Below are 26,802 nucleotides of genomic sequence, written 5' to 3' on the forward strand. Positions count from 1 at the left end.
AGGTTGACGGTGAAAACCACGGGCGCCCCTCCTCCAGCAGCCCATGGGCCAAGCACTGATCAGGGTCCTCTGGAAGCTTCGAGAGCCCTCGCGAAAGATCGCCCCGGGCCAGGCGGAGGGACCGTTCTGCGCTGGGACAGGGCCACGTGGCGCGGCGGGGCGCCTGGGCCGGCATGGACTCCGGGGGACGTTCCGCCCGAGAGGGCTCCAGGGGACGGGCCGGCTGAGGGGCAAATGGGAGGGTGGGTCCGGCCCCGGGTGGTGCTTACACCGTCTCTGTCCGCCTTCCCCCTTCCCCTGGCAGCCCTTTCCCGCTTTACCGGAGAGGGGACGGGGTAGGGAGGGCCCCTGGGCGCTTAGAGGATGGCGAAGGCTGCGCTTTTCCCAACCCGGGTCCTGGCGTCTGCCTTCTAAATCCCGTCCTAGCTACCACCTTCTAAATGTAACCCCCAAAAGGCGCTGCTTTGTCTCAATCGGACCGAGAGGTGGGGGTCCCCTGTGCCCCCCTCTCTCCCACACTCCTCGCGGTTCTTCTCTCATTCCGTGCTCTGGACACGCTTTGGGGGCGAGCGCCCCTCATGCCCAACACGCCCACGCCAAATTCAGGTGGGGTTGGCATCGCGTGCCCCCACTCTTCTTCTCCCCCCAAATAAATTTAACCGTTGAAACATGTCAAGGAAGAACAAGAGTCTGTCGGGGGAAGGAGGTTCTTCTCTTGGATGTTATTTTACTTTCTACCTGTTTCTTTATTGATTTACTATAATGTCAGTCCGTTTCCTCTGCTGCGTGCATAAAATGGAAGAGGGGGGAGGAAAATGCACCTGGGTAGCAAAGCCAATGGTGGCACAATGGAGCAGAGGCCAGCGCTTTCCCAAGGTGGAACATTCCAGATATTGACGCACATTCATCAAAAAGGAAGAAGGAAGGACTATCCCGGATATTTTAATAGCAACAGGACAAAGATGACGCGGAACCCCATCAAATGAAACAATACTATTTTCATTCAATTGATCGCAAAGTGTCTTCAATGAATAACTTGGCACTTATTTTTAACAGAGGTGAAACCGAAACATTTTATACCGACAACACATCATGAAATAACAGCATCTTTTTTTTGTTTAAAATAACTTAATACACTAGAAAAAATATGGCAAATATAAATAAGTTTGTTTTCATGGAGAACAAATAGTTACAAGCTCAACCGCAGACCAGAGTTCAATGAGAAGAGCTTTTCCTTTATCTTGTAAATTAGAAAAACAAAACTAAAAAAGTTTGCTAGGGAGAATTGGGATACAGTTTCCTCAACCCAAGACCCCAGTTTAAATAGCTACATGAATGGAAACAAACAAGAAAAAGGTTACTTGAATAGATACACCTTTGTGAGATAAAATGCAAATGTTGAAAGTCCACCATCAGTTCACACATTATAGCCAAAATAAACTTTGTTCGTGTGTATCAACATATTTTACACAAATCTAGTGCCTGGATCTAATCTAGCTGGGTGTTAGGTGAGGTTGACAGGATAGAGAGGGGAAGATAAAGCATTGTCCTCACGTAGGACTCCAGGGAACCAGCAAGAGGGAAAACAAGAAAAGGGGCGCAGGAGGGGGCTACCGTTTATCGAGCGCCTACTAGGAATCAGGCACCTGCAGGGCGCTGTACCTTCATTAGTTTTGATTTGGTCTTCTTTTTCATTCTCCCACATATTTTCTGCCCGCCTCTGTCTTCTTGGGACAATCAGAATGTAAATATGTTCCCTTCCGACTTTGTTTCTTTTGTCCCCAGGACCAAAGACAGGCCAAAAATATATATATATGTATATCAATTTACAGACGCTTTGGGTATTTTTTATAGTGAGGATGAACATGGAGTGAGTGCAAGTGAGTGAAGGGGGGGAAGGGAGACACCATCAATGGAATACAAGTAACATGCAAACCGGAATTTGCTGTCAGCAGTCCGGACAGTTTTGCCAATAAAATTTGTGGCATTATTTTTTATATGATCATTTTTCTCTCTCCTCGCTTTTGTTCTGTCTTCCCTCTTCTTGCTCTTCCATACATGGTGGGTTTAAACTCAAAGCATCTGATTCAACGTAAAAGGAGGCCCGCCTCTCTTATCAAATTTCTTGTATTAAAGTGAACTTCGCAGAAAAAAAGGTCAGTTTCAAAACCTGTGAACTTCCCAGCTGCGCACTTCTTTTTAAATCTTCATTATTTAAATAAGTATACCTCTTTGTTTTGCCTTCTTAGCCCATTTTTTAAAAAGCACACGTTAAGTTGGTAACTCTCCCCACTCGAAATTCGTCCAGGTTATTTTTCCTTATTTTTGAATGTATAAAATAATTTTTAAAATACTTTCGATGCTTGGTTCCTCTATCCGATTTCAGCTTCTGCCAAATAGTAATAAGTTCACTTTCTCTTTTCTTCTGTTTTATATTTTGTTGCTGTTTGCCTGTTTTTGTTTGTTTTGCTCATTTCATTAACAGGATTTTAAATGTCAACACAAGAATCCGTCGCTGCAGCAGCTTTGCGGAGAGACACAACTCCGCCGTCCCCATACTCCCTGGTCCGATCTCTCTCCAGAAGTTCCCAAACCCGCCCCTGCGAAGCGGAATCCTAGACCCCGGGTGCGTGGGTGGTCAGAAGCCGAGGAGCTGGTGCGCCCAGCAGGATGCGGGTCGGCGGAGCCCGCCCTCCGAGTGCCGGCGCGGAAGGGGCAGGGCGGGCTGTGGGGCGGGAGGCCCGGCGGCGGGGGCCGGAGGTCACGGAGAAGCCGCGGGCGCGGAGGGCGTGCAGGCTGGGCGCCGCGCGGGGGGCGCGACGTGGGCGTCACAGGCCCAGGGCGGCCGCGTGCTTTTTGGCTTTCAGTCTGAGATCGGCGATGCTGGAGTTCTTGCTGGTGGTCTTGGCGGCGGCGGCGGCCGCTACCACGGAAGCGGCCGAGGCCGAGTCGGCAGCCAGCGTGGCGAGCGGCAGTCCGAAGGGCGGCGCCGGGAACATCATGTAGGGCGCGTGCGCGGCCAGGTGCGGGTGCAGGTGGTGGTGCGCGTGCGCCACGGCGCTGTCCAGCTGCAGCTGCGCCTGAACCTGAAAGGACAAGGGCGTCACGTTGCAATGACTATCCTAGGGTGACAACGAGAATAGAAACAGAGCATTAAAGGCGTCCAGCTTGACTCGGGGAGGGCTGGGGATGGGGATGGGAAAGGGTCGTTTCGCTGTGTGTCTTGCCCCGCTAGTGACCTTCTCAGCTTGTTACTGGGCGCCATAGGATAGTCCAGTGGCCCTGGGTCTTCACACTGTAGGGTGGGCTTATCTGTCGGTACCCAGGACCACTCCCTCCCTCCCCACACCCTTGCCTAGTCCTCCCCACTTCGGGAACTAGGCCACCCCAGGGCGTTGGGCCAAAGAAATGGGGACATTATTATTATGCTAACACCCTCTTCCAAATTATGGGGGTATAGTAATTTAAGGGCTGGAGCCATTAACCCATTTCGGATCATACACCCTCTTCCCCGTTTTTAAAGCCCTAGTCACTGAGGAGCAAACTGCAAAACTTTTCCACTGAACTCAGAGAAGTTGTTACATCTTCCCCACAATTGGCAAAGTTGTTAGTCCTTCTCCACCTTTACTGCCTTAAGGATTATCTAGGGATCTTGTTAAAGTGCACACTCTGACTCAGAAGGGTAGGGCCTCTATGAGTCAGGAGTCAAAGGCAGTGGGTTTGGGGTTTGTTTGGGGTTAATGTCTGACTCCAGGATTTGCAGTCCCTCAGGTGGTGATGAAACTGCTGGCTGGAAGATCACCTTCTGAATAATAAGGGCATCCTCCTAAAGGAACCCCCCTTCTTTTCCCACTTAAAAAGCCCAACACCAAGGTGCCAGAGTCCTAGGGTGCAAAGACAACTAAAAGCTCCCCAGTACTGACACTCAAACACAGGTTTCTTCCTAGACAGGGACAGTGGCAATGGAGTGCTAGCTCTAGATGTCACCATGGTGCCCAACAGGGTTGGGAAGGCCAGACATAGATGGGAAAGAAGAGTGCCCTCAGGCTCTGATAGCAGGGAGTTCAGAACCCTGGAATTTCTCTGGATTAAATCATGGCTGCAGGCTGTCCTTTTAAAAAGCAGTCTTAAGAGGTTTCTTTAAGAAAGGGATTTTGGAGGTAGGCTGGTCTTAGGAAGGCCAAGACTTCCCTTTACCAAGCCTGAAGCTTTGTTTAAAAGAGAGAGTTTTTAAAAATTGAGTCTGAGTTGAAAGGACTTCTATTTATTTATTTATTTTGCCAGAGATAATATACTGTCACACAAAAAAGTGGGAAATTCCTTTTTAAAATATTTTGAAGGTTGCTTAGAAACAACTTTAGGACTAACCTCTGTATGGATCTGACAAAATCTTAATCAAAGGCCTTTTCCCCTTCCTCTTCCCAAGTGCAATCTTCAGTGTATTCTTAAAGGACCAGTTACTGCCTGGAGGGCCCTTCAGGGTTTCTGATAAGGGCAGAAAGGGCTAAACACAGAAGCCCCTGACACTGTATGGCTTTTTAAAGGGGGGTGGATCCACTATATTATCTTAAAATCAATTCTCCACCTGCTCACATACCAACATTGGGACTCAAAGAGGAGGGGATGTTCAAGCAAATCTCCAAGTCTTTACAGTCATAAAAGGGTTGAAGCCAGGCTATACTTGCCTGCTGAAATGGCATCCGTAAAGCACCTACATTGACATAGGGTGCCACTCTACAAGCTTCAAACTGACTAGCAGCCCCTATGAGGACACCTGCAAAAGAGGTTGGGGGGGGGGGAGAAACAAAACACTGATGAGAGGTCAATAACTATACCATAGCTTTTCAATGGTCCAAATGATACTAAGCTAAAATTAATTCCTTTGGAATTGCATTGTTAGCTTTCTAAACTGATTCCATAATTAAAACACATATAATTTACTCCCAAATCTTAGGACAAGCCTTAATTGCCTTCAGAACTGTTCTTAATTCAAGGACAAAGGCCATATTTTTAAAGTTCGTTTGTTAGTTGTAATAAGAATTCTTCCATTATCATTTTATTTAGACTATCAAATAAATGTTGTAAGAGAAGCATACCTTTATGGAGCTGGTTTTCTTGTTTTCGACATTTAGCTCTTCGATTTTGAAACCAAACCTACAAAGGGGGAATAAAATAAAATAAAAATAAAATAAAAGGGGGAATAAAAACCTAGATATTATAACCCTTAAGTTAAAAATTACAAGAATACAAGAGTAGTGCTTTAAACAAAACAACAATTCTGCAATACAACAAGCAAGCTTTCAATTATATTGAACAGTCTCAACTTTCGAAGTTAAAAGTATCAATAAACTAGAAAAATAAACAAGATTTCATAGACTTTTGCAAGATAAAGTCCTTCTTGATAAATTACTATTAATCCTGGTTTCATCTTTCCACATTACAGAGTCCCCAAGGCCTAAAACGCTCCCTGATACCTGATACCAACGTGATAATGGGTTAGATGTTTGCCCAGTAAGACCTGAAAAGAATGCTCATTAATAGACTGTAATATTAATTAGCTTCATCTTCAAGAAAAACCAAACACCAAAGCAAATAATGATTCTGGTGTTTTTCTTGGGGGTGGGCATTAGGAGCCAGGGAGAGGTAATTAATGTCATAAAAAGCCTCACTACAAAGAAGTTTAGAATTTCCCTGTTCCTCTGTGCAGCAGAGGGTAACACAGTAGCAGGATAATTGTGCTATTATCATGATAATCGAATTTGCTTCTATAGAAAAAGCCCTTGTTTTCAGATAGGGTGGTAGAGAAGCATCCAGAAAATAGCTCTGAGACATCCCCCCCCCAAAAAAGAAGAAAAGAACTATGAAAAAGAGAGATAAATAATAAAGTTTATTTTGAAAAAAAAAAACACACAGAGGGACAAATCAAGTAACTCCTGAATAGGGCCCTTTCCCAGGTATTACTTTTTAAAACAAATTTGCCAACTTTTAGAGGCAGTTGCCATTAAAAAAAATTTCAAACGTCACTTGCTCCAAATAGTTCATTCATATAATACAGCATATTGACCAGTTTACAAAGAACAAATAATACTTGGGAGGCAGTTCCAGGAAGTTTGTGAAACCAAGTGTCACAATCAGAGTAAATCTTCAAACCTTCCCCTGCTTCCCATGCCAGGATGCTGCTAGCCTTTGTGTAACGCACATGGCTTCTTGCCTCTTTTTCCCCTACAAGAGTTGGAACCAGGATACTAATACTCTTAACTATAGTAATGATTATCCATCTTTAAGGGGCTGCGAGTCTCTTGAGATCTCAGTGTACACAGCAAAGCAGGAGAGGCTTAAAAAGGAAAGCCGTGCTGTTCAAGCTATGATGACCAAGGCAGCCTTTTATTACTTTTTCCCTTCAATGTGACTGCTCTGTTTCTGTCCTGATCCTATTACAAGATGTGGGGAAGCCCCATAAGAATTGCGCATAGTTCGCTGCAGATGGTGGTCTCTGCGCCCAGAGACCCAGGGAATATCTGTTACAGCCATACTTTGTAACAGCTGCAGATGTTCGGGGCCTAAAACTGCTCCATGTGTTCAAACAAATAATGACCATCATTTTCTCCTGCTTTATTTTTTGAGCGGAAATACTATCTGAAATATTTAAATTTGTTCTCCATAAACTTGGAAGGATACATGTGTACACACATAGTAGTATGTACATATATATGTGTGTATATATATATTTCTTTTAAATGCACTCTCCACCCCACCCCGGGGGGGAAAAAGCCTATTTCCATTCACCACCATGACAAGAAAACTCACTCTAATCTGAGCTTCATTGGGCATGACACCTGCTGGGGTCAGATTTTGAAAATGCTAACACTAATGTTTTTGGGTTGGTTTCGCAGTGCACGATTGGTTTCTGTAGGTCCAGGTTCAACGCCTTGGTTAATGGGATGAACAAAGAGTGACCAAAGGTACTCGTTCTTCCGTCTGTTTTTCACAGGCAGTTTGAGATCGACCACTAACAGCAGACTGTAAATTTCTGCACTTAACAGTTACTAATTTACTTTATAGTCTGTACATCTATAAACCTAATTGGCATATCCGCTTGGCAAACCTAGACCCCAAAGCAGACCCTCAAGAAACCCAACTCGCACAAGCAAAATAGCCTCTGTAACTTTTAAAGCATCCAGAGATAAAACGTTTTCTGTGGGATTTTTTTTAAGGCTTATAAAAGTAGGCCCATTAAGATTAAACCACATTAAAGCCAACGCTAGGCGAGGGGGGGGGGTGTGGTTTATAGAAACTCTGGGAGCAAGCCCGGCACTGCTTTCTTCTGCTGGGAACACATGTTAGTAGAGGGGGAAAAAGGGCTACAAGGCTCACATGTAGTGTGGAAAATGGAACACCCCTTTCCTTCTCCCCTCACACCAGACACTGGACCCAGAGCCCCGTCGCCTCCCCACCTGCAGATACGCCCACCCCTTTCCTGGGCGGCGGGCCGCTGGCTCCCCGCTGTACCTGCACCCGGGCCTCGGACAGGCCCAGCCGCTGGCTCAGCTCCTCGCGCATGAAGGCGTCCGGGTAGTGGGTCTCGTCAAAAAGCCGCTCGAGCTCGTTGAGTTGTTCCAGGGTGAAATTGGTTCGACTTCGCCTCTGCTTGATTTTAGTCTGACCTTCGTCCTCCATCCCTTTCGCATCCTCTTTGCGATCCTTCAGCTCCGGGGACACTGGAGAGGGAACCACGGACGGGGCCACACATGCGTTCACGCGCACGCGTGCACACACACAGACACACACACACCGACACAAACAACACAACACATCCCGTCACCAGATTTGTCTCAAAGAAGGGGAGGGGAAGATCCTGCTCCCTCCCTCCAGCCCCATGCAGCCCCTCCCCTCGCCCGGAGGATGAGGGTCCTCAGGAAGCACAAAGGTCAAGTCTGGGGGGGCCACCTAGGCCAGGGTGGACATTCACTTCCCCTTGCGCAGCCTGTGGCCTCGGCTCCGCCGCCCCCCCTTGTCGCCCCCACCGGAGCCCGCTCCAGCCCACTCACCCTCTCGCGCGCCCACTCTCCCACCAAGCCCCGGAATGGAAGCGCCGCGCCCGGCCAGTGCGGGCGCAGTCGGGCCAGAGGGCGCGGCGAGGCCACGCTCCGGCCTCTCCAGTCTGCCTTTCCCTGCGGGCTGGGCCCTTCTCCCGCCAGCTGTGGCCACCGCCGCCTCCCTGCCGCTTGCAAACTTGCTGGTCTAATTTGGGAACAATCTGGCCGCAGGATCGCGGCAGGGGTGCGAATCCCTGGTGCCCGGCGGTTCCGGAGCGGCGTCCCCGGCTAGCCTGCACCTTCGCAAAGCTTTGGCCAAGTCCCGCGGGCAGCGCTACCGGCCACCCAGCAGTCCCCGTCCCCCATCCCGGAGCCAGGCCGCCCCAGAACTGGCGCCCACGCCATGTTGGCGGCCTGGAGGGCTCGCCGCCCACGCCGGGCCAGCCGGCGAAAGGCGGAAAACCAGCCTCGCTTGCCCGGGAAGCGGATCGCGGCTCAGTCTCTCTTCCTCCCCTGTGGAAACGCAGGCTCGACCTAAATGCTTAAACCCACAGAGATCAACAGGTTCAAGCAGAACATTCGTGGTCCTCGGTTTCTATTGGTTGCTCAAAGCCTTTTCATGCAGCTCCGATGTTTAATAAAATATGCATTTTTTTCTGCTCTGGGTTTGCACACATCAGTTGATACTTTCCTGTCCCTCCTCCTAAAAACTGGAGCTCTGCGAGAGTGGACGTGCAAGTCACTGGAGGGGTCTTTTATTATGTAGACAGAGGGGCAGGGAACCCGCGAGGCTAGCAGCTTAAACTGCCCTCTAGAACCTTCCTCCCCATGCGCCCAAGTAAGTGACTCCACTTTTAGGTGTCAAGGCTGCTGCATTTGGATAAGTAGAGACCCTTTGCAGTTCTTCTCAGCCCCCAAATCCTGATCAGTTTGGGTGTTTAAAAAAGAAATCATTTCCAGAAGAACCTACTAAATGAAGTTCTGTCTGCAAAGAAATTAACATTTACCCTGAGCTAGGAAGCCAGCATTCCCAGGGACTGTGCCCCCTCGCTGTGTGTGTGTGTGTGTGTGTGTGTGTGTGTGTGTGTGTGTGTTCAGACTTGAACTTCAATCTGGTGTGCTGGAGAGCCCGAGGCCAAGGCCTGGGACTGCAGATCCAGGGCAGGGGGGTGGGACTGCCCCAGGACTCCTGGTATGCCATTGCTTCACAAATCTTGGAGTACCTGCTGCCAGGTCTAGTGGGGAACAATAATCTCTAGCTTTCCACGCCGCCGGCCTTCAAGCTGCTGTGATCGCAAGTGTCGGCTGCACTTCTGGTTCTCAGAATTCGTTTGGAGGACATCTGCCCTTCCTCCAGGAAGGAAGTGGACACCATAGCAAACATTCTGGTCCAGTTTAATAGAAGAATATTCCCACACGTTTTGTGGTGAAATTTAAATATGAAAACAGACCCCGCCAAGTCTGTCAAAGGGGTGAGAGGCTTTGTCTAGTTCATGTCAGTCACAGTGTGCATGAATGCCTTTCAAACTTTTACAGCTTCAAAGAGAAAGATATCCAAATTTCAGTTCGATTAACAGACTTCATATCGTCTCTATTTTGCCCCCAAATTTCCCCTTACTGGCCTAAACAGGAACAGACCTGTTATAAACAACTTAATTGCTGGCTTAAATATGTGATTCTACGCATGCCACATATTTTCTTAATTGGAAAAATATGGCAGCACACCAGTTACTACAGGCACCAAGTGGCAAATTAATTTTATTGTTAAACTCCTTTGATTTGGTACAGAACGCACCACCATTTAGATAAAGCTGCTTTCTATCCCTTCGCTGACACCCAATGATCCTCCCGCCCCACCCCACCCCCAAGACCAGTACTGGACGAAGCGAAGCCGTCAAGGAAGTGTGCAAATATAGAAAACACAAGCCCCCATCAAAAAGGAATCTATAGGCGTCGTCCAGGAGAAGGAGCACAGCCCAGAGTCTACCATGCCGACACCACCTCGTTTTACCTTTATAGCTTAAAGAGAACGGGAAGTTTGGGCCCCACGACCCACGGTCTGTTGGGAATCGGAGGGCTTTCGAGCCGTGGCCCAAACCCAGGGGATGACCCTGTCGAAAACTCGGGGGTCGATGCTAGATAGACCTAACCGGGCCGCAGCCAGAACCCCGCCAGCACCCCAGTCTCCAGAGCAGGGCCTCCAGAACTTCCCCATCAACCCGCGGGGCGTCCGCGCCGCGGCCCATCTCCAACTGGTAAAGATGCGTTTCGGTGGCACGGGAGTAGCTGTGGCATCTGCGAAGGGGCGCGCGCAAACCCGCACACACTCACTCGCGGCCCCCTCCCACGACCGTGCACACCCCTGGACGCCCACCTTCCGCCATCACTCTCGCTCGCAAAGCTGGGGTCCCAAGGCCGGCTCCGCGTCCCCCCTCCCCCCTCCCGGGGCCTCAGGATCCTCTCCCGCCGGAGAAGAGTCCGGGAAAGGGGACCGGGGCCGGGGATGGGCCGTTACCCTCCGTGAGCCGCGGGCTGCCGGGCTCCCTGCTTCTCTCGGCGGCGCCCATGTCCAGCTCCCGGACAGGAGAGCGCCCTCCTCCTGCTCCTCCGCCTGCTCCTCCTCCTACACCTCCTCCGCCTCCTCCGCCTCCGCCTCCTCCTCCGCCGCCACCGCCTCCGCCGGCCGCCCGGACTGCGGGACTGCTGCGGTCGTCGCGGCCCGGCTCAGCGCAGCCCGGCCCTTCCTTGGCCCCGCGCAGCGGCCCGCTCTCCAGCACCTCCCGGTACGTGATGGCCTCTTTCTTCTCCTTCACTTTCTGGTCGAAAGACTTGGAGACGAACGCCGTAAGTTCTTCCATCGCCGCCGCCGCCGCCCGTCTGCCCCAGGCTCAACCTCTCCCAGCCGAGCCCCGCTCTTTTTTCCTCCTTCTTTTTTTACAGCTCCAGCCCCCCCAATAATAACACATCAATGGGGCAGGGGGTGGGGGGAGAGGGGGTGGAGGAGGAGGAAGAAGAAGAAAAAGAGAAGAAAGAAGAAAGAGGAGAAGAAGTGGGAGAAAAAGAAGAAGAGGAGGAGGAGGAGGTGGCGGAGGAGGAGAAGGAGGAGGAGGAGGAAGAGGAGGAGGAGGAGGAGGAGGAGGAGGAGAGAAGGGGTGGGGGCCTCGGGAGGGAAATGGGAACTGATGCTTCTGTGCCGAAGCGCGCTTGTTCAATGTTAAGATCTTTGACAATTCTTCCTGCGGAGAGTTCAGATGTGATAGTGACGCTGCGCTTGAAGTCTCACTATTTATACTTCGCAAAGGCAGCCCCTTGTTCTGAGCAAATTACCTCCCCTCGCAACTCCGAGCGAGCCCCTTCCCAGGGAGCAGCCTCCACACTACCTGCCAAAGGGGGGTGTGCTGGTGGGGGGAGGAGAGAGAGTAGAGGCGGGGAGGGGGCGGGGGAGAGAGAGAGAGAGAGAGAGAGAGAGAGAGAGAGAGAGAGAGAGAGAGAGAGAGAGAGAGAGAGAGAGAGAGAGAGAGAAAGAGAGACACCGAGACTGAACTGGTGTCCTGGAGGGTTGGGGCAGGAGTGGGAGGGCAGTGGGGGGGGGGGGACCTGGGGGCCGGGGAGGGGGGGGGCGAGGAGAGGTGGCAGGTCCCAGGCCGTCCGGGTTTTCTGAGCGCTTCGGCCGCCTGTGCTCGTGGCCATTAATCCAGGATTGACACGAATCTCTAATTAATTTAATTAGGCGTGGATTTTGCGTTGGTGTCACGACTTAGTTAAACACCGGGGAGCTGGACGGACTCCATGGGGCGGGGCCATGAGGAAACAAGTGCACGGCCCAGGCGCCCGGCTCTCCTCTTGGCCGCGCTCCGGATTGCCCTCCCCGGCGGCCCGGGCTGCGGCGCCGCTGCCCCGGCCGGCCGCGCGGCCCCGCACCTCGGTCCCGCACCCAGCGCCCGCGCAGTTAGCGGGCCCCGCCCGCGGGTTCCCGATTCGGATCCCGCGTTCCTGCCGAGCATCCCGCTGCTGCGTCTAGGTGCCCCGCAGCTCCGCGGCGCCGAGTCCTAGCTCAGGGGCTCGCCCGGTCCCCTCCGCTTCCCCAGCCCGCGCCGATCGGACCTGGGAGGGACTTCTCTGCGGGCGCAGAGCGGATCCCGGCCGCCCTCCCAGCTCCGCTCCGGGCCGCTGGAATTCGCCGCCCTATGCGGGTCCCCACGCCTAAGCGGACTCTAGGCACAAATCCGGCTGGCAGGGGCCGGTCGATTTAACACGTTTCCAGAGCAGATGTTCCCTGACAGAGCTCCCTAATTTAAAGTGTGTGTGTATGCTTTTAGTGTCCTTTCAAGGACCATTCGACTCCACCCGCTCCCAGGTCTCAGGAACCCTCCTTTCCGCTCTTACAAGTCGGAAGCCTCGCAGGACCTAGAGGAGCCCTTCCTTAGCGTCCTGGGAAGCTTTCTAGTTGATTTACTGATGCTGACAAATAAGGGATTCTCTATGAGCTTGGAAAAATATCGACGATAATTTGTGCCACATTTAATTTCATTTATCGTGAGCTCAGAGTTCCTCAATCGGAGTAAAATCTCTTTAAAAGCTACAGTTGAAATTATTTCCGAACTATTTTCATAGGTTGTCATATTAAAATAATAGCAGTACCCCAGAGTCATTGTCTATATGTAGAATAGGGCTTCCTGGGAGAAGGGAGAATGTGTATCTTTATAACCACACAAGAATATTTACATAACAGCAAGTCATTTTGAACTTGTCAACAAATATACCCCTTTGCTTTGGGGACAATTTATAAATATTAATGCAGATTTTCTGGGGTTAAATGTAATGTATTCATTAAAACACTATAAATGATTTTGGAACAAATAGTCATAGAAAAAAAATGAAAGCAATTAGGGAACACTGATATGTGTATCTTCCAACCATTGGTAAACGCATCAGCACAACTCAGCACAAATTTGAGAAGTTACACCTAAAGCAACCCCTTGCATTTGTAAAATGAGAAATCATAGCTACCATTTAGTACCTTAGTGTTTTATAATACATATAAACAGACCTATATAAAAACGTACCTACTCAGATTAAAATGCTCCCATGCAGTGAACAGGAGGGTGGGGTTTATCATTGTGAGAAATGTTGCCTTTCCTTTTCTCTTTAATTCTAAAGTTTTTTTCTTTAAAAATTCACTTAGTAGGTGTTAGGAAATGATGAACATCTGCTTTATTTTATCAAAGAAGAGTCTCAACGAGGTAGTTTATTCTAACACACTCGGATATGATATTCAAACTTTCTAAAGTTATCTGAATCCAGCATGAGGTTACTACCTGTAATTCCTATACTTTTGTTATCAAGGAGGAAATCATGATAAATTTTAGTCCTTTATCAAAATCTGATTTTTGAGATTATTTAGCAGAATGATCCGAACAGGATTAGCTAAGTGGGTGTGGTGCTCACAGGGCTCTCTGATGGAAACGTTAAATACATATTTATAAACAGCTCAAAATCACCATTAACATCTTTTAAGAGTTCAGGAGACCCTCCAATTATTTCATTGCCCTTTCAAGTACATGACTTTTAAGTCTGCTCTTAAATTCTCTCTACTGACCTTCAGAAAGAGATGACCTCTCTAAAGTATTTAGAAAAGGCTCAAAAGCAACTATTGTGTAATTACACCAAGTAGATTTCCCTATAACCTTGGCATATTGGCTCATTATATATTTGGGAATAGTGAGGCTGCTATGAGGTGAAGCATTGAGAAGCTTGCAGTGTCTGATCAGAGATTTCCGCCAGCCTAAGGGAACTTCAATATTCATTAAAACAATAAATAAAACAGCAATTCCAGGATTTGTGATCAGATACTAATAAATGCCCATGGAATGCTAATAGTGTGTTGAATTGAACAACAAATATTTTCAGGGACAAAAAATTTTGAAATACTGTTTTGGCAAAAAAAGCTTTGAGAGGAAAGCTCAGCTGACAGCCTGTGGACAAATCAACAGATTCCAATCAATTCATTACCCTAAGGGTTCCCACAGCTCTTGAATTATTAAAAATAAACATGTAATGATGTAGTTAAGTTTTCAATGGTCCCCCCCTAAACCGACTGGCTAAGGTACAAGCATTAAGTGAAAAAATACACGGAAGAGATGATTTTCATCAACTCAAACATCTTCCGGAAACTGGCTTGGGTGAATGAGGTGGTTATCAGTGGACGCAACCGGAGACCAACAGTTTATCACCTCAGCTTTTCTTTACGTGCAGCCAATAAGGAAAAAGTGGTTTTCATACAAGGAAAGATAAGCAATGTTACGGAAAATGCGGAATCACATTAATTTCTATTGGCGTTATATATAAAAAACTCCACTATAAATTTGATTTCTTTTTCAGAAGAAACCTCCTCTCGCTGCCTCGGGCAGCCGTCTCCTATTCCTCTACCAACCAGTTACCATACTTTTATGTGAGAAACTAATTTGCGCCCAACCTGTGAATGCCTTCACCTTCAGGGCAGAAGAAACACCGACTTTTAATGCATTTTTGCAAATAAATCATTACAATTTAATCACACACGACTTTATACAGACACACTCCCATGATTTATTATTGTTGGACGAGTTTCCCGCTCCCTCCACCACGAGATAACCAATTTGGCTACGTGTGGTTGTCTAAAACATAACTTCCTAGGAGACAGATTTGTTTACTGATTATCCGTGACTGAGAACGGCAATTACTAAGGCAGTAACACCATTCAGTCCCCGCCATTATTGCTTTTGGGGAGCAAGAAAACCAAATAATCAAACCAGCACTCAAAAAAAACAAACAAACATTCCTCGCCCCCCCCCCAAAGAAACAGACAAAAACAACCCCCTGAAACAGTGAACAAAAAATTGGCGGCGTGACAATCTATTCTCTCGGCACTCCTAACGCCTGGCAACCTCCATCGATACACTCGGAAGCTCGGCTGGTGCAGCCTGACGCTGAAACCAGGAAGGCGCTGAGCTTAAACTGAAGCAAGTTCGGTGGACGCCGGCGGTGCTCTCTTCGGCAAGGACGTTTCCAGTTCTGCAGCTCCTGTACGTTCGCAGGAGGCGTGAGCCCGAAGGCCGGGGCCCAGGTGATACCCGTGTCCAGGGCCTGGGTGGCGGCGCCCATGGCTGCTGAGCTCCGAGGCCCGGCTCGGGAGTGAGGCTGCGTGGGGCCTGGTGAATTCTGGCGCTGGTTTCCAGCCGAGGGGTGGGCGGTGGCCCCTCGGCGTGCTGACTGGCGCCCTGCGCATGCGCCCCGCACCTGGCCCGCTCCCGAGCCTTCAGGTCGCCACGGAGGGCTTGAGGGGACTTGAAAGCCTGTAGGCCTCTAGGTTGACCTGCGGTCTGGAGATGATGTCGGAAGAGTTGTCCCTGCTCCTTGTTCTGTGCTTTTGGGTCTTGGGCTCTTGATGCACAATGTGCCCCGTGTTTTCAGTAGTTGTAGGGAGAGAGTACAACTGGGTGTCCTCTGCCCACCCATTTGGTCTCTACCCTAAATCCTCTTCCCGTTTCCCCTTGCAATTCTGCCCTGCCCTTCGTGGCTTACACACACTTGCTCAGAGCATGGCACAGGAGAAAATAGACTGCGTGCAGATCCTCGAGAGTAGTCATAGGCCCAGAGTGAATGGCTATTTACTTGGATGAGAATTTAAGTGTTGTATTTATAGATATTTCCTACTCATTTTATATCTGTTTAAAAATAATTACTCTCCGGTTAAAAGCTCACTGCCATCGAGTTTATGCGGGCTCGCAGGGCTACACAATAGGACATGCTCTATGGAGCTGTCCTTGTAAGTTCAGGGAGTTGACTGCCCATCATTCTCTCTGAAAACAACCACTGTACATTACAGTTTTAGAGTTTGCTGTATAACTCAGTTCAACTAATTAGAATCATTCAAATACATCCTTGAAATTAAACAAGTATTATTACATAGTGAAAGATATGCAAAGTTCCTAGGTCTGAGATTTGAGTAGATGTGACAGGTGGATCTTGTGGGCAAAGTAGATCTCCTTTGAGAACTGCTCTAATCTTAGAGTTTATTAATACACCCCACCTCCCCACACACACTGCTTTTTTTTTTCCAGGTAAAGGAGACTTCCTGCTAAGTTATAGCACTTTATGACTGTGTGTTCTTAAATAAGAGGGCTAAACAATTAGCGATTGGCACCTTTGTATTAATCAGTTCCTAACTAGCTCAGGGTTATCAAACAGCATTGGATTGTGAAATGGAAAATGTCTGTAATGGGATTTGTTTAGTAGCTGGATAGACATAGTTTCTGTTTTATTTTAAGCCATTGAAGATAATTTCTTGTGATTAGTAATAGTTAAAAAATGACAGATACTCTCTACATATTTTTCTGGTAGTCCTGTCAGGTAAGTGATGGACTGCTGACCTCAAGGTCAATGGTTTAAACTCATCAGCTGCTCTGAGATCGATGTGGCTGTTAATCTAGTAAAGTTTTACAGTCTCCAAAATCCTTTATAAAATCAGTGAGTTGGAATCCATTCATTGGCAGTGGGATTTTTGGTCGGTCTACACATTTATAGCTGTGAGGAAGAAGTATTGTGGCAGAATTTTTCATCTTTATTTCTTGTAGTTTTGCTTTGTTAAACTAAAATTTTTCCGCTTTTACTGCCGTTTGCTGCTCAAATACGTGTCTGTGGATTTCTTTTTTTTTATTTACATTTTATTAGGGGCTCATACAACTCTTATCACAATCCATACATATACATCAATTGTATAAAGCATATCCATACATTCTTTGCCCTAATCATTTTCAAAGCATTTGCTCTCCACTTAAGCCCTTTGCATCAGGTCCTCTTTTTATTTCCCCTCCCTCCCTGCTCCCCCCTCCCTCATGAGCCCTTGATAATTTATAGATTGTTATTTTGTCATATCTTGCCCTATCTGGAGTCTCCCTTCCCCCCCTTCTCTGCCTTCCGTCTCCCAGGGAGGACGTCACATGTGGATCCTTGTAATCGGTTCCTACTTTCCAACCCACTCACCCTCTACTCTCCAGTATCGCTCCTCACACCCCTGGTTCTGAAGGTGTCATCCACCCTGGATTCCCTGTGCCTCCAGCTCCCATATGCACCAGTGTACAACCTCTGCCCTATCCAGCCCTGCAAGGTAGAATTCGGATCATAGTAGTTTGGGGGAGGAAGCATCCAGGATCTGGGGGAAAGCTGTGTTCTTCGTTGGTACTACATCGCACCCTGACTGACCCATCTCCTCTCCTAAACCCCTCTGTGAGGGGATCTCCAGTGGCCGACAAATGGGCTTTGGATCTCCACTCTGCTCTTCCCCCTTCATTCACTATGGTGTGTATATGTATATTTGCATGGTGCCTAATACCTGGTCCCTTTGGCACCTCGTGATCACACAGGCTGGTGTGCTTCTTCTATGTGGGCTTTGTTGCTTCTGAGCTGGATGGCCGCTTGTTCACCTTCAAACCTTGAAGACCCTATACACTATCTCTTTTGATAGTCAGGCACCATCAGCTTTCTACGCCACATTTGCTTATGCACCTGTTGGTCTTTGGCGATCGTATCATGGAGGTGTGTGGATTTCTTCTTATACTAAGTAGCTTTTAGTTTATTTTTACCCGAGTTGGATTTCTCATTTGAATAGTGACTATTTTTCTTCTTCTCTATCCCTAGTGTATCCAGGCTCAGAAGGTTATAGTTGACTGTACTAATGAATAAGTAGTAGCTTATTCTGGGGGGGGGGGTGGAAAGGTAATGGTTTCATGTACTCTTAATAATCACTGGACAAAGGGGTTTCTACTGAATGCTTTGATCTCTTTAGTGACCACATTATGGTTCCACATCATCAATCAACTACTTAAACTTTACAATAGGATTTAAAAAAAAAAGAATTCCTCCATGTCAAATTCAATGTATAAGTCATTACCTGCCCTGGCTTACATTTTATAGTTGGAGTGGTTGGGTGAGTTTTGCAGTCATAAGACTAAGACCTTGAAGAACTTGAGTGAGATCAGGAAACCAAGAACAATAGAAGTTTTCTTCTGCCTTGCCTCTTTGTTTACACAAGGGTAAGTCACAGAATACTGCTACGAGGGCTCTATTTCATACCTGCACAGGGTTGTTCTGAAAACAAAACAAAACCCCATGTTTAAATATGTCCTTGTCATGAGTGGATAGCTGCAGACAAGGTATCTTAAAAGAAAAATAATAACTTTTTGATATCAACGTAAAAAAATAAGTCAGGGCTAATATTAAATTTTTAACAGACTCAAGTGAGCATCTTCCCAATCATTGAAGTGTTTGTGGAAGTGCCGTTTCACATAAAACAACAACTTTTTGAGGAATTGTATTTTAAGGAAGTTGAGAAAATCTCATGATTTGGCAATTTCAATATTTTTATTAATCATTGTATTGGGAGCTCTTACAGATATAACATTCCATAGTTTAGTCACATCAGGCAGTGTTGTACAATTGCTACCACAATCGTTTTGAAAACATTTTCTTTATTCTTGAACTTCTTGATAATTAGCTCTCCTTAACCCTTCCCTCCCAGACTACCCCCAGGAACCCTTATTCCTTTGTTTCCCTACAGTAGTTTGAAAAAAATTGTCTTTGCCAAATCTACACAATTCAATATATCCATTCATATACAATTTGCCATTTTCAATTTTAAGCTGTAATTTTGGCCTTAGCAAGCTTTTGGCTTGAAGGGTTACCAACAGTATTGTGTGAAGACTAATTAGCTCAAAGAACTGATCTTCCCACCAGTCTTTGAAGTAAGGTAGAAGCTAATGACTATTTTGTGGAATGTATATAACCAAGAACGAATCTTGGGTTTACCAGTATAGTCCAGAGAGCGAGGTTCCGTCAAAACTGGATTCCGAGGCGATCTGATAGGCCAGTGGAATTCAAGGCAGAGAAGTCAACTCAGGAGATTATGGTGACTTTTTGAAAGGCAAAGGATAACTTTAAGGACTTGTTACTGTTGTTAGGTACCGTCAAATCAGTTCACAGGTACCCGGTGTACAGCAGACTGAAACATTGCTTTGTCCTTCACCATTTTTATGTTTGAGCTCATTATTGGGGCAGCTGTGGCCGTCCATCTTGTCAAGGACCATCCTTTTCGTTACTGCCTCTCTACAAAGGATGTCCTTTGATGTATGTGAGACAAACACCTTTCCATTCCTACTTCCAAGGAGCATTTTGGCTGTACTAGTTCCAAGACAGACTTGTTTGGTCTTTTGGAAGTCCATGGCACTTTAAAAATTCTCTGCTGGCACCATAATTCAAATGTATCAATTTTTCTTTGGTCTTCCTTATTCAATATCCAACTTTCACAAGCATATAAAGCGATTGAAAATACCATGGCATGGGTCTAGTGCACCATAGTTCTCAAAGTAGCATCCTTGCTGTCACTACTCTAAAGAGGTCTTGTGAAGCCGGTTTACCCAACACACGTGTCATTTGATCTCTGACTGCTGCTTCCATGAGTATTGATTGTCGATCCAAGCCAGATGAACTCCCTGACAGCCTCAGACTTTTCTTCATTTAGCACGATGCTCTTGGTCCAGTTGTGAGGATTTTCATCTTCACTTTTAAATGTAATACTCACTGAAGGCTATAATCCTTGACCTTCATCAACAAGAGCTTCAAGTGCTCCTCACTCTTAGCAAACAAGGTTATGTCATCTGCATACTGCAGTTTGTTAATAAGCATGCTTTAAATGTGATACCCATTCTTCATGTAATGCAACTTCTCTATTTGTTCAGCATAGAGACTGAATGAGTATGGTGAGAGAATGCAATCCAGACACACATCTTTCTTGGTTTTATTTATTTTTCCTTTCAATTTTGCTGGTTTTACTGGAAGTTTTTTGCAGGACTATTTTACTCTTGCATATCTCAGGTGATTCTTCTATTGGCCGCTTTTCTTTCCTACTTGGCGAGACTTGGCTTTCTGTGTGAGGATCTTTTTTGTGGCCTTTGTCCATCTTTAGTGTAGTGATAATTAACCTCCTTGCTGGGGTGAATGTCCACACGGACACTTGTGCCACTGGCTTTATTTTGCTATGCCCGCCCAATATTTCTTCTTGTAAACTTGGACCGCTTTGCCAATTTGCTGACCTTTGTTGTGTCCTTGCACAGCCTGCACTTCATCATCCTTGTGGATGCCCATGGACCAAACATTGTAGTTCTGTTTCAGTTCCTTGGAAAGAAGGGAGGACATGATCTCCCTGCGAACAGGGGAAGGTGCACTGAAATGCCTTTCTGTATTGTGTTCTGGTCTGAAGTCACAGAGGGATTGAACCACATTTGGCTGCTGCTGCTTCAGTGATGGACTCAAAAGGAAAAAGCTCTTTCTTGGTATTAAACTGTGCTGTATTCTCTTGCTGTATTTACACAACTGCCTCTGATTCATGTACACATTCTGCATGGGCACAATGTAGCGTTCTGGAATTCCCATTCTTCTCAAGGCTATCCCTAGTTTGCATGATCCACACAATCCAATCCTTTTCATCATCAACAAAATACAAACTTCTTTCTAGTGCTCTTGGCTTTCAGCCAAGGCCCATTTGGCAGCAGCCTTAATAGCACTTGGTCCATTGTCCTCTTTGGAATCCATTCTGGCCTTCAGGTAGCACCCTGTCAGTTTATTGTTGCAACTGTTGTTGGTTGATCTTCAGCAAAATTTTACTTTCATGTCTTATCAATAATTTTGTTCTATGATTTGAGCATTCTGTTGAGTCACCTTTCTTTGGAATACATACAGATAGGATCTCTTTCAATTAACTGGCTAGGTAGCTACCTGCCTTCTAGAGTTCTGAGCGTGGGCAAGTAAGTGCATCATCAGGTTGTTGAAACAACTCAGTTGGTTTTCCATCAATTCCGGGAGCCTTGTTTTTGGCCAGTGCTTTCAGAGCAGCTTGAATTTCTTATTCAGTACCATTAGTTCTTCTTGTGTGCTTCCTCATGAAAAGGTTGAGTGTTGATGAGTACAGTGACTCTATATTCCTTCCATCGTCTTTTGATGCTTCCTGCATTGTTCAATATTTTACCCAGAGTCTCTTACTGTTACAACTTGAAGCTTGAATTTTTTCCTTAGTACTTTCAGCTGAAGTCATGCCAAGCATGTTCTTCCTTTTTGGCTTTCTAATTCTGGGTCTTTGCACATTTCCTTATGCTATTTGACTTGTCTTCTTGAGCTACTGCTGACTTCTTCATTTCTTCCATGTGCCTTAGATACTCTACGATCAAGAGCAAGCCTCAGAGTCTCTCCTAAGATCCACTTTGATATTTTCTTTCTTATTTTTTCATTACCTTTTGCTTTCTTCGTGTATGATATTCTTGATGTCTTCCCACACCTCTTCAGGTCTTCTGTCATTAGTGTTCAAGGTGTCAAATCTGTTCTTAAGATGTTCCAAAATTCAGGTGGGATAGACTTAGGGTCATGTTTTGACTCTTGTGGACTTACTTTAGTTTTCTTCAGCTTCATCCTGACTTTGCAGAGCACTAGGTAGTCTGTGTCATAGCTGACCCCTGGCTTGGTTTTAGCTGCTGATAATTGGGTTTCTCCATCCCTCCCTTCATCACTGATGTAGTCAGTTTTATTTCTGTGTACTCCATCTGGAGAAGGCTTTTCTTGAAAAAAGGTATTTGCTACCAAGAAGTTGTTGGGCTTGGAACATTCTATCATGTGATCTCCAGTTTTATGTCTACCACCAAGACGATATTTTCCAACTACTATTCCTTCCTCTTTATTTGTAACTTTTGCATGCCAGTCACTAATAATTATCAATACATCCTGATTGCATGTTTGATCCATGTCAGGTAGAAGACATAGCTAGAAATCTTCAATATATTCATCACTAACATTAGTGGTTGGTGCATACATTTTAATATTAGCTATATTGACTAGATTTCCTTGTATTTGAATAGATAGTATCTTGTTATAGATAGCATTTTACTTCAAGAAAGATCTTGAAATATCTTTTTTAAATTAATAAATCATTTTATTGGGGACTTTTACAGCTCTTATAACAACCAATACATCAATAGTGTCAAACACATTTATACATATGTTGCCATAATCGTTTTCAAAACATTCCCTTTCTGCTTAAGCCCTTGGTGTCAGATCCCCTTTTTTCACCCTCCCTCCCCAACCTTTCCACCTGTGTGAACCCCTGATAAATTATTATTATTTTCATATCTTACACTGTCCACTGTCTCCTTCCACTCATGTTTTTGTTGTTTGTCTCCCTGGGGGTGGGGGGTTATATAGTCGGTTCCCATTTCTCCCCCTTCTCTCCACCTACCTTCATGGTATCACTACTCTCATTACTGTTCCTGAGGGGTTTATCTGTCCTGGATTCCATGTGGCGAGAGCTCGTATGTGTACTGCTGTACATGCTCCAATCTAGCCTGATTTGTAAGGTTGAGCTGGGGTCATGATAGTGGGGAGGAGGAAGCATTAAAGAACTAAAGGAATGTTGTGTGTTCTGTGGGTGCTATGGCGCACCTTGGCTAACTTGTTCCTTCCATGTGACCCTTCTGTGAAGGAATGCCCAATTGTCTACAGATGGGCTTTGGATCTCAACTTCAGCCCCCCTCATTTGCAGTGATATGATTGTTTTGTTTTTCTGATGCCTGATACCTGATCCCGTCAACACCTCATGATCACACAGGCTGGTGTGCTTCTTCCAAGTAGACTTTGTTGCTTCCCTGCTAGATGGCCGCTTGTTTAACTTCAGACCTTTATGACCCTTGATGCTATTCCTTGTTATAGCTGGGCACCATCAGCTTTCTTCAGTTTTGTTTATGCACCCATTTTGACTTTAGCGATCATGTTGGGAAAGGTGAGCATCATAGAATGTCAGGTTACTAGGACAAAGTGTTCTTACATTGAAGGAATACTTAAGTAGAGGCTCAATGCCTGTCTACTACCTTAATACTTAGCAATTAAATATATGTACATAGACCTATATCCTTGTCATCATATATTAATATATTTACATATGTGACTGCTTATATTTATATCTCTATAAATATATTTTGCCTCCTAGTTCTTTCCTCTATTTCTTTTTACTTTCCTTCTGTCCCACTATCATGTTCAACCTTCATTCAACTCTCAGTACTTTCTCTTAGCTACATTGCACTTGATCAAACCACACCAGGCTAAAATAATAATTACTTATAAATTATCAAGGATTCAGGGGGAGGGGGGAACGGGGAGGGAGGGGAAAATTAGGAGCTGATACCAAGGGCTCAAGTAGAAAGCAGGTGTTTTCAGAATGATAATGGTAACATATGTACGAATGTGCTGTACACAAATGATGTATGTACGGATTGTGAAAAGAGTTGTATGAGTCCCTAATAAAATGATTAAAAAAACAAACAAACAAACCACACCAGGTATTCTATGCCCTCCTCGCCATCGATTTTGGATCTTAGTGTTTCCTGTTCCCTGGGTTTGTTGGCTGCCCCTTTCCTTTCTCCCCCCTCCTCCTCTCCCACGTCCCCGCAGAGCTGTTGGTCCTGTTATTTTCTCCTTGCGATTGTTTATCCTGCCTGTCTTACATGGATAGACATGAACGGTCCTTTTTGACAATGAATGCCCCTCCATTCCTCTTAAATTTGCCATTCTCTGCGTAGTAAGCCATATGATTTTCTGATTCAAAGTAGTCAGTACCAGCCCATTTCAGCTCACTAACTCCTATAATCTTTGTGCTTCATTTCATTTTTGACAACTTCCCATATTCCTGGGTTCATACTTTGCACATTTCATATTCCGATTATTAGCTTGCTATGTCACTGTTGTTCTTATTTTGAGTCATGCCGCATCAGCAAGTGGAGGTCCTCAAGGCTAAACCCACAGGCCTTATTACAACTAAGTCATATGGTTGACTTGGTTCTGAGAAGGCGACTCTTCCTTCGCCATATTTTGAGTACCTTCTGATCTGAGTGATTCATTTGCACTATCTCTGATAATTTTCTGTTTTGGTACATGAGATTTTGTGTCTGACAGTGTTTCAGTGGGATTCCTCAGAAGTGGAATTCCTTCTTCATATTCTGCTCTTAGTCTATTCTTATTCCTTCTTCATTAGTCTGGAAGCTCTGCTGAAATCTGTTCACTTTGAGGACTCTGCTGGTATTTGAAATACCAGTAACACAGCTTCCAGCCCTACAGCATCACACTAACCATCATAATATGACAAATTGACAGACAAGTGGTGGTAAGGATTTATTAGGAAGAATTTCTAAGAAAATTAAAAATTGCGTTGTCGAGTAAAATGCCAGGAAAAATATACTGAGCAATTTTTACCCTTCACTACAATGCACCCTCTCATTCTTTGAGGGTAACAAGGGTTGTCCTACAAGACTTTTGTTGGGAAATTTAACCCTACCCACCCTGCAACACTGATTTTGCCTCTTAAGGCTTCTCTTTTTTCCTGAAACTCAAAGAACATTGAAAAGGAACATGATTTGAGTTCGTCAGGGATCCCCAAACTGCTATTTTGACATGCTGTCAAACAAAGAGCTCAGAACTCTCTGGGGAAGAGTAAGAGAGATGGAAGTATAACCTTCAGAAGTATATAGACTTAAATGTAGGCTGTGTTGAGAAATAGTAGATTCACATTTTGATGTATTTGTTTAATACAGGTTTCCATGATGTAGCAATAATTTTTTACTTACCCCATACAGCAGTTCTTAACCTGTGGGTCGCGACCCTGGGGTTGCCTGATTCATAACAGGAGCAAAATTAGAGTTATAAGGTAGCATTGAAAATAATTTTATGGTTGGGGTTCACCACAATATGAGGAACTGTATTAAAGGGTTGTGGCATTAGGAAGGTTGAGAACCACTGCCCTAGTAGATGATGTAGTAATTAATTGTTGGGCTGTAATGTATTTGGTCAGCAGGTCAAACCCACTAGCAGTTCTTTGGGAGAATGGGCTTTCTACTCCTGTAAACAGTTATAGTCTCAGAAACCCACAGGGTTTCGCTCTGAGTCAGCATTGACTCTGGCAGTGAGTGAGTACCATAGTAGAGATGTCCCAGCACATATATGTCCTTTGCCCCATGTTGTTGTTGTTTGGTGTCATCGAGTCAGTTCCGAACAACAGAACCCTTGTGTTAGTCTGGGTACTTTAGAGAAACAACTCCACAGAAACTCATGTATAAGAGAGAATTTTATATATAGGTTAAGTGTACATCAAGAAAACATCCCAACCCAGTGCTGCCCAAACCCACACAATTCTAACATTAACCCATTAACCCATATGTCCAACACCAGTCCACAAAGTCCTCCTCCATCTCACAAAATAGACACAACGATGCTGACTGCAGGAGGAAAGCTGAGTCAGTGAGTGTGTAAGCATTTCAGCGCTGGCAAGGGTCTCCACATGGGTGCTCCAGCACACAGGACTGCATTGGGGTAGGTCTATGTGGCTTCTCCTTGAGGAGGTCTTGTAGGAAGTCAGTCTTGCCAGCTGAAGCAGGGAACTGCTAAGGCAGCTGCACCCTGGTCTGACCACCACAAAGCAAGAGACCCGAGAACTACAAAGGCGAGGCTCACCAAGCCATTTATCCCTTTGCCCCCCAATTAATCCCACACGTGTTTATCGGCCAGGTTGGCACAATAAACTAACTAAACCCCTATGCACAGCAGAAGGATACATTGCCTGGTCTGGCGCCGCGCTCACAGTTGTTCCTATATCTGAGCCCCTTGTGGCTTACAGCCACTGTGTCAATACATCTTGTTGAGGGCCTTCCTCTTTTTTGCTACCTTTGTCTTTCCTGCTTTACGAAGCGTGATGTCCTTCTCCAGGGTCTGGTCTCTAGACACCATGCCTAAAGCATGTAAGACGAAGTTTTGCTATCCTTGTCTCTAAGGAACATTCTGGCTGTACTTGTTCTGAGGCACATTTGTCTGTTCTTTTGGCAGTTTGTGGTCTTCTCACTATTCTTTGCCAAGCCAATTTAAATGCTTTGGTTCTTCTTTGGTCATCCTTATCCCTCGAGGGTTTAGACATTTTTATTTTTGAAGGGAAAGCAGCTCTACTTTTGTGTATTTTATGCTAATGATTTAAAACTCCAAACTCAGACTCTTGTGGTAATGAACCATGGGCAGGATACAGGTAGGTGAGGCTGAGGGCAGGCCTCTGGATGTGTACTTCCAGCCTTTGACAGGTGAGCGGTGGTGGCTGCAGAGTGTTGCTCAGGTGGGCAGAACAGCATGCTCGGTCCCCTCAACACTTGCTTTCTCTAGTTCAGTGGTTCTCAACCTTCCTAATGTTGGGACCCTTTAATATAGACCCCCCAACCATAAAATTATATTCGTTGCTACTTCATAACTGTAATTTTGCTACTGTTATGAATTAGGTGGCCCCTGTGAAAGGGTTGTTCGACCCTGAAGGAGTTGTGACCCACAGGTTGAGAACCTCGACTCTAGATCCTCTCCAGCTGCTGTGGTCATTTCCTCTGCCATGTGCCAGGAACTCTGGTGGTGACAGCAGCAGCAGCAGCAGCAGTAGCAGCAGTGCTGATGACAACTGCAGTTGGCTCTCATAATGTTCTATTGTAGTACTCACACAAACAGCCCCTGTTCACAGACGGGATGATGGACCTCAAGTGACATGTATACGTATTTTTAAACAATGGAACACTTAAAAAATCTGAACTTGCTGTTCTTATTGTTAAGTTGTTAATGTGTCTTTCCATACAGTACACATCACCAATGGAGCTAAGTAAGTATTAAGAACTAA

The 26,802-nt window shown here is 45.9% G+C and overlaps 2 protein-coding genes across 2 annotated transcripts in view; one reads left to right on the forward strand and one right to left on the reverse strand.

The window, feature by feature from the left end:
• Window positions 1-766: 766 nt before the first annotated feature.
• On the reverse strand, window positions 767-11,436 carry SHOX2 (SHOX homeobox 2). The gene is made up of 5 exons (XM_075546967.1): window positions 10,552-11,436; window positions 7,510-7,718; window positions 5,097-5,154; window positions 4,686-4,774; window positions 767-3,086 (listed from the first exon to the last, which is right to left on the reverse strand). The coding sequence occupies exons 1-5, from the start codon at window positions 10,892-10,894 to the stop codon at window positions 2,829-2,831; spliced, it is 957 nt and encodes a 318-aa protein (XP_075403082.1). The 5' UTR covers window positions 10,895-11,436; the 3' UTR covers window positions 767-2,828.
• Window positions 10,169-26,802, forward strand: part of RSRC1 (arginine and serine rich coiled-coil 1) — a 463,476-nt gene continuing 446,842 nt past the window's right edge. The window contains exon 1 of the mRNA XM_075547871.1: window positions 10,169-10,819. Coding sequence (XP_075403986.1) covers window positions 10,169-10,819 — 651 coding nt within the window. The remainder of the gene's footprint in view (window positions 10,820-26,802) is intronic.

The sequence above is a fragment of the Tenrec ecaudatus genome, chromosome 4 (genome assembly GCF_050624435.1).
Source record: "Tenrec ecaudatus isolate mTenEca1 chromosome 4, mTenEca1.hap1, whole genome shotgun sequence".
Classification (NCBI taxonomy): domain Eukaryota; kingdom Metazoa; phylum Chordata; class Mammalia; order Afrosoricida; family Tenrecidae; genus Tenrec; species Tenrec ecaudatus.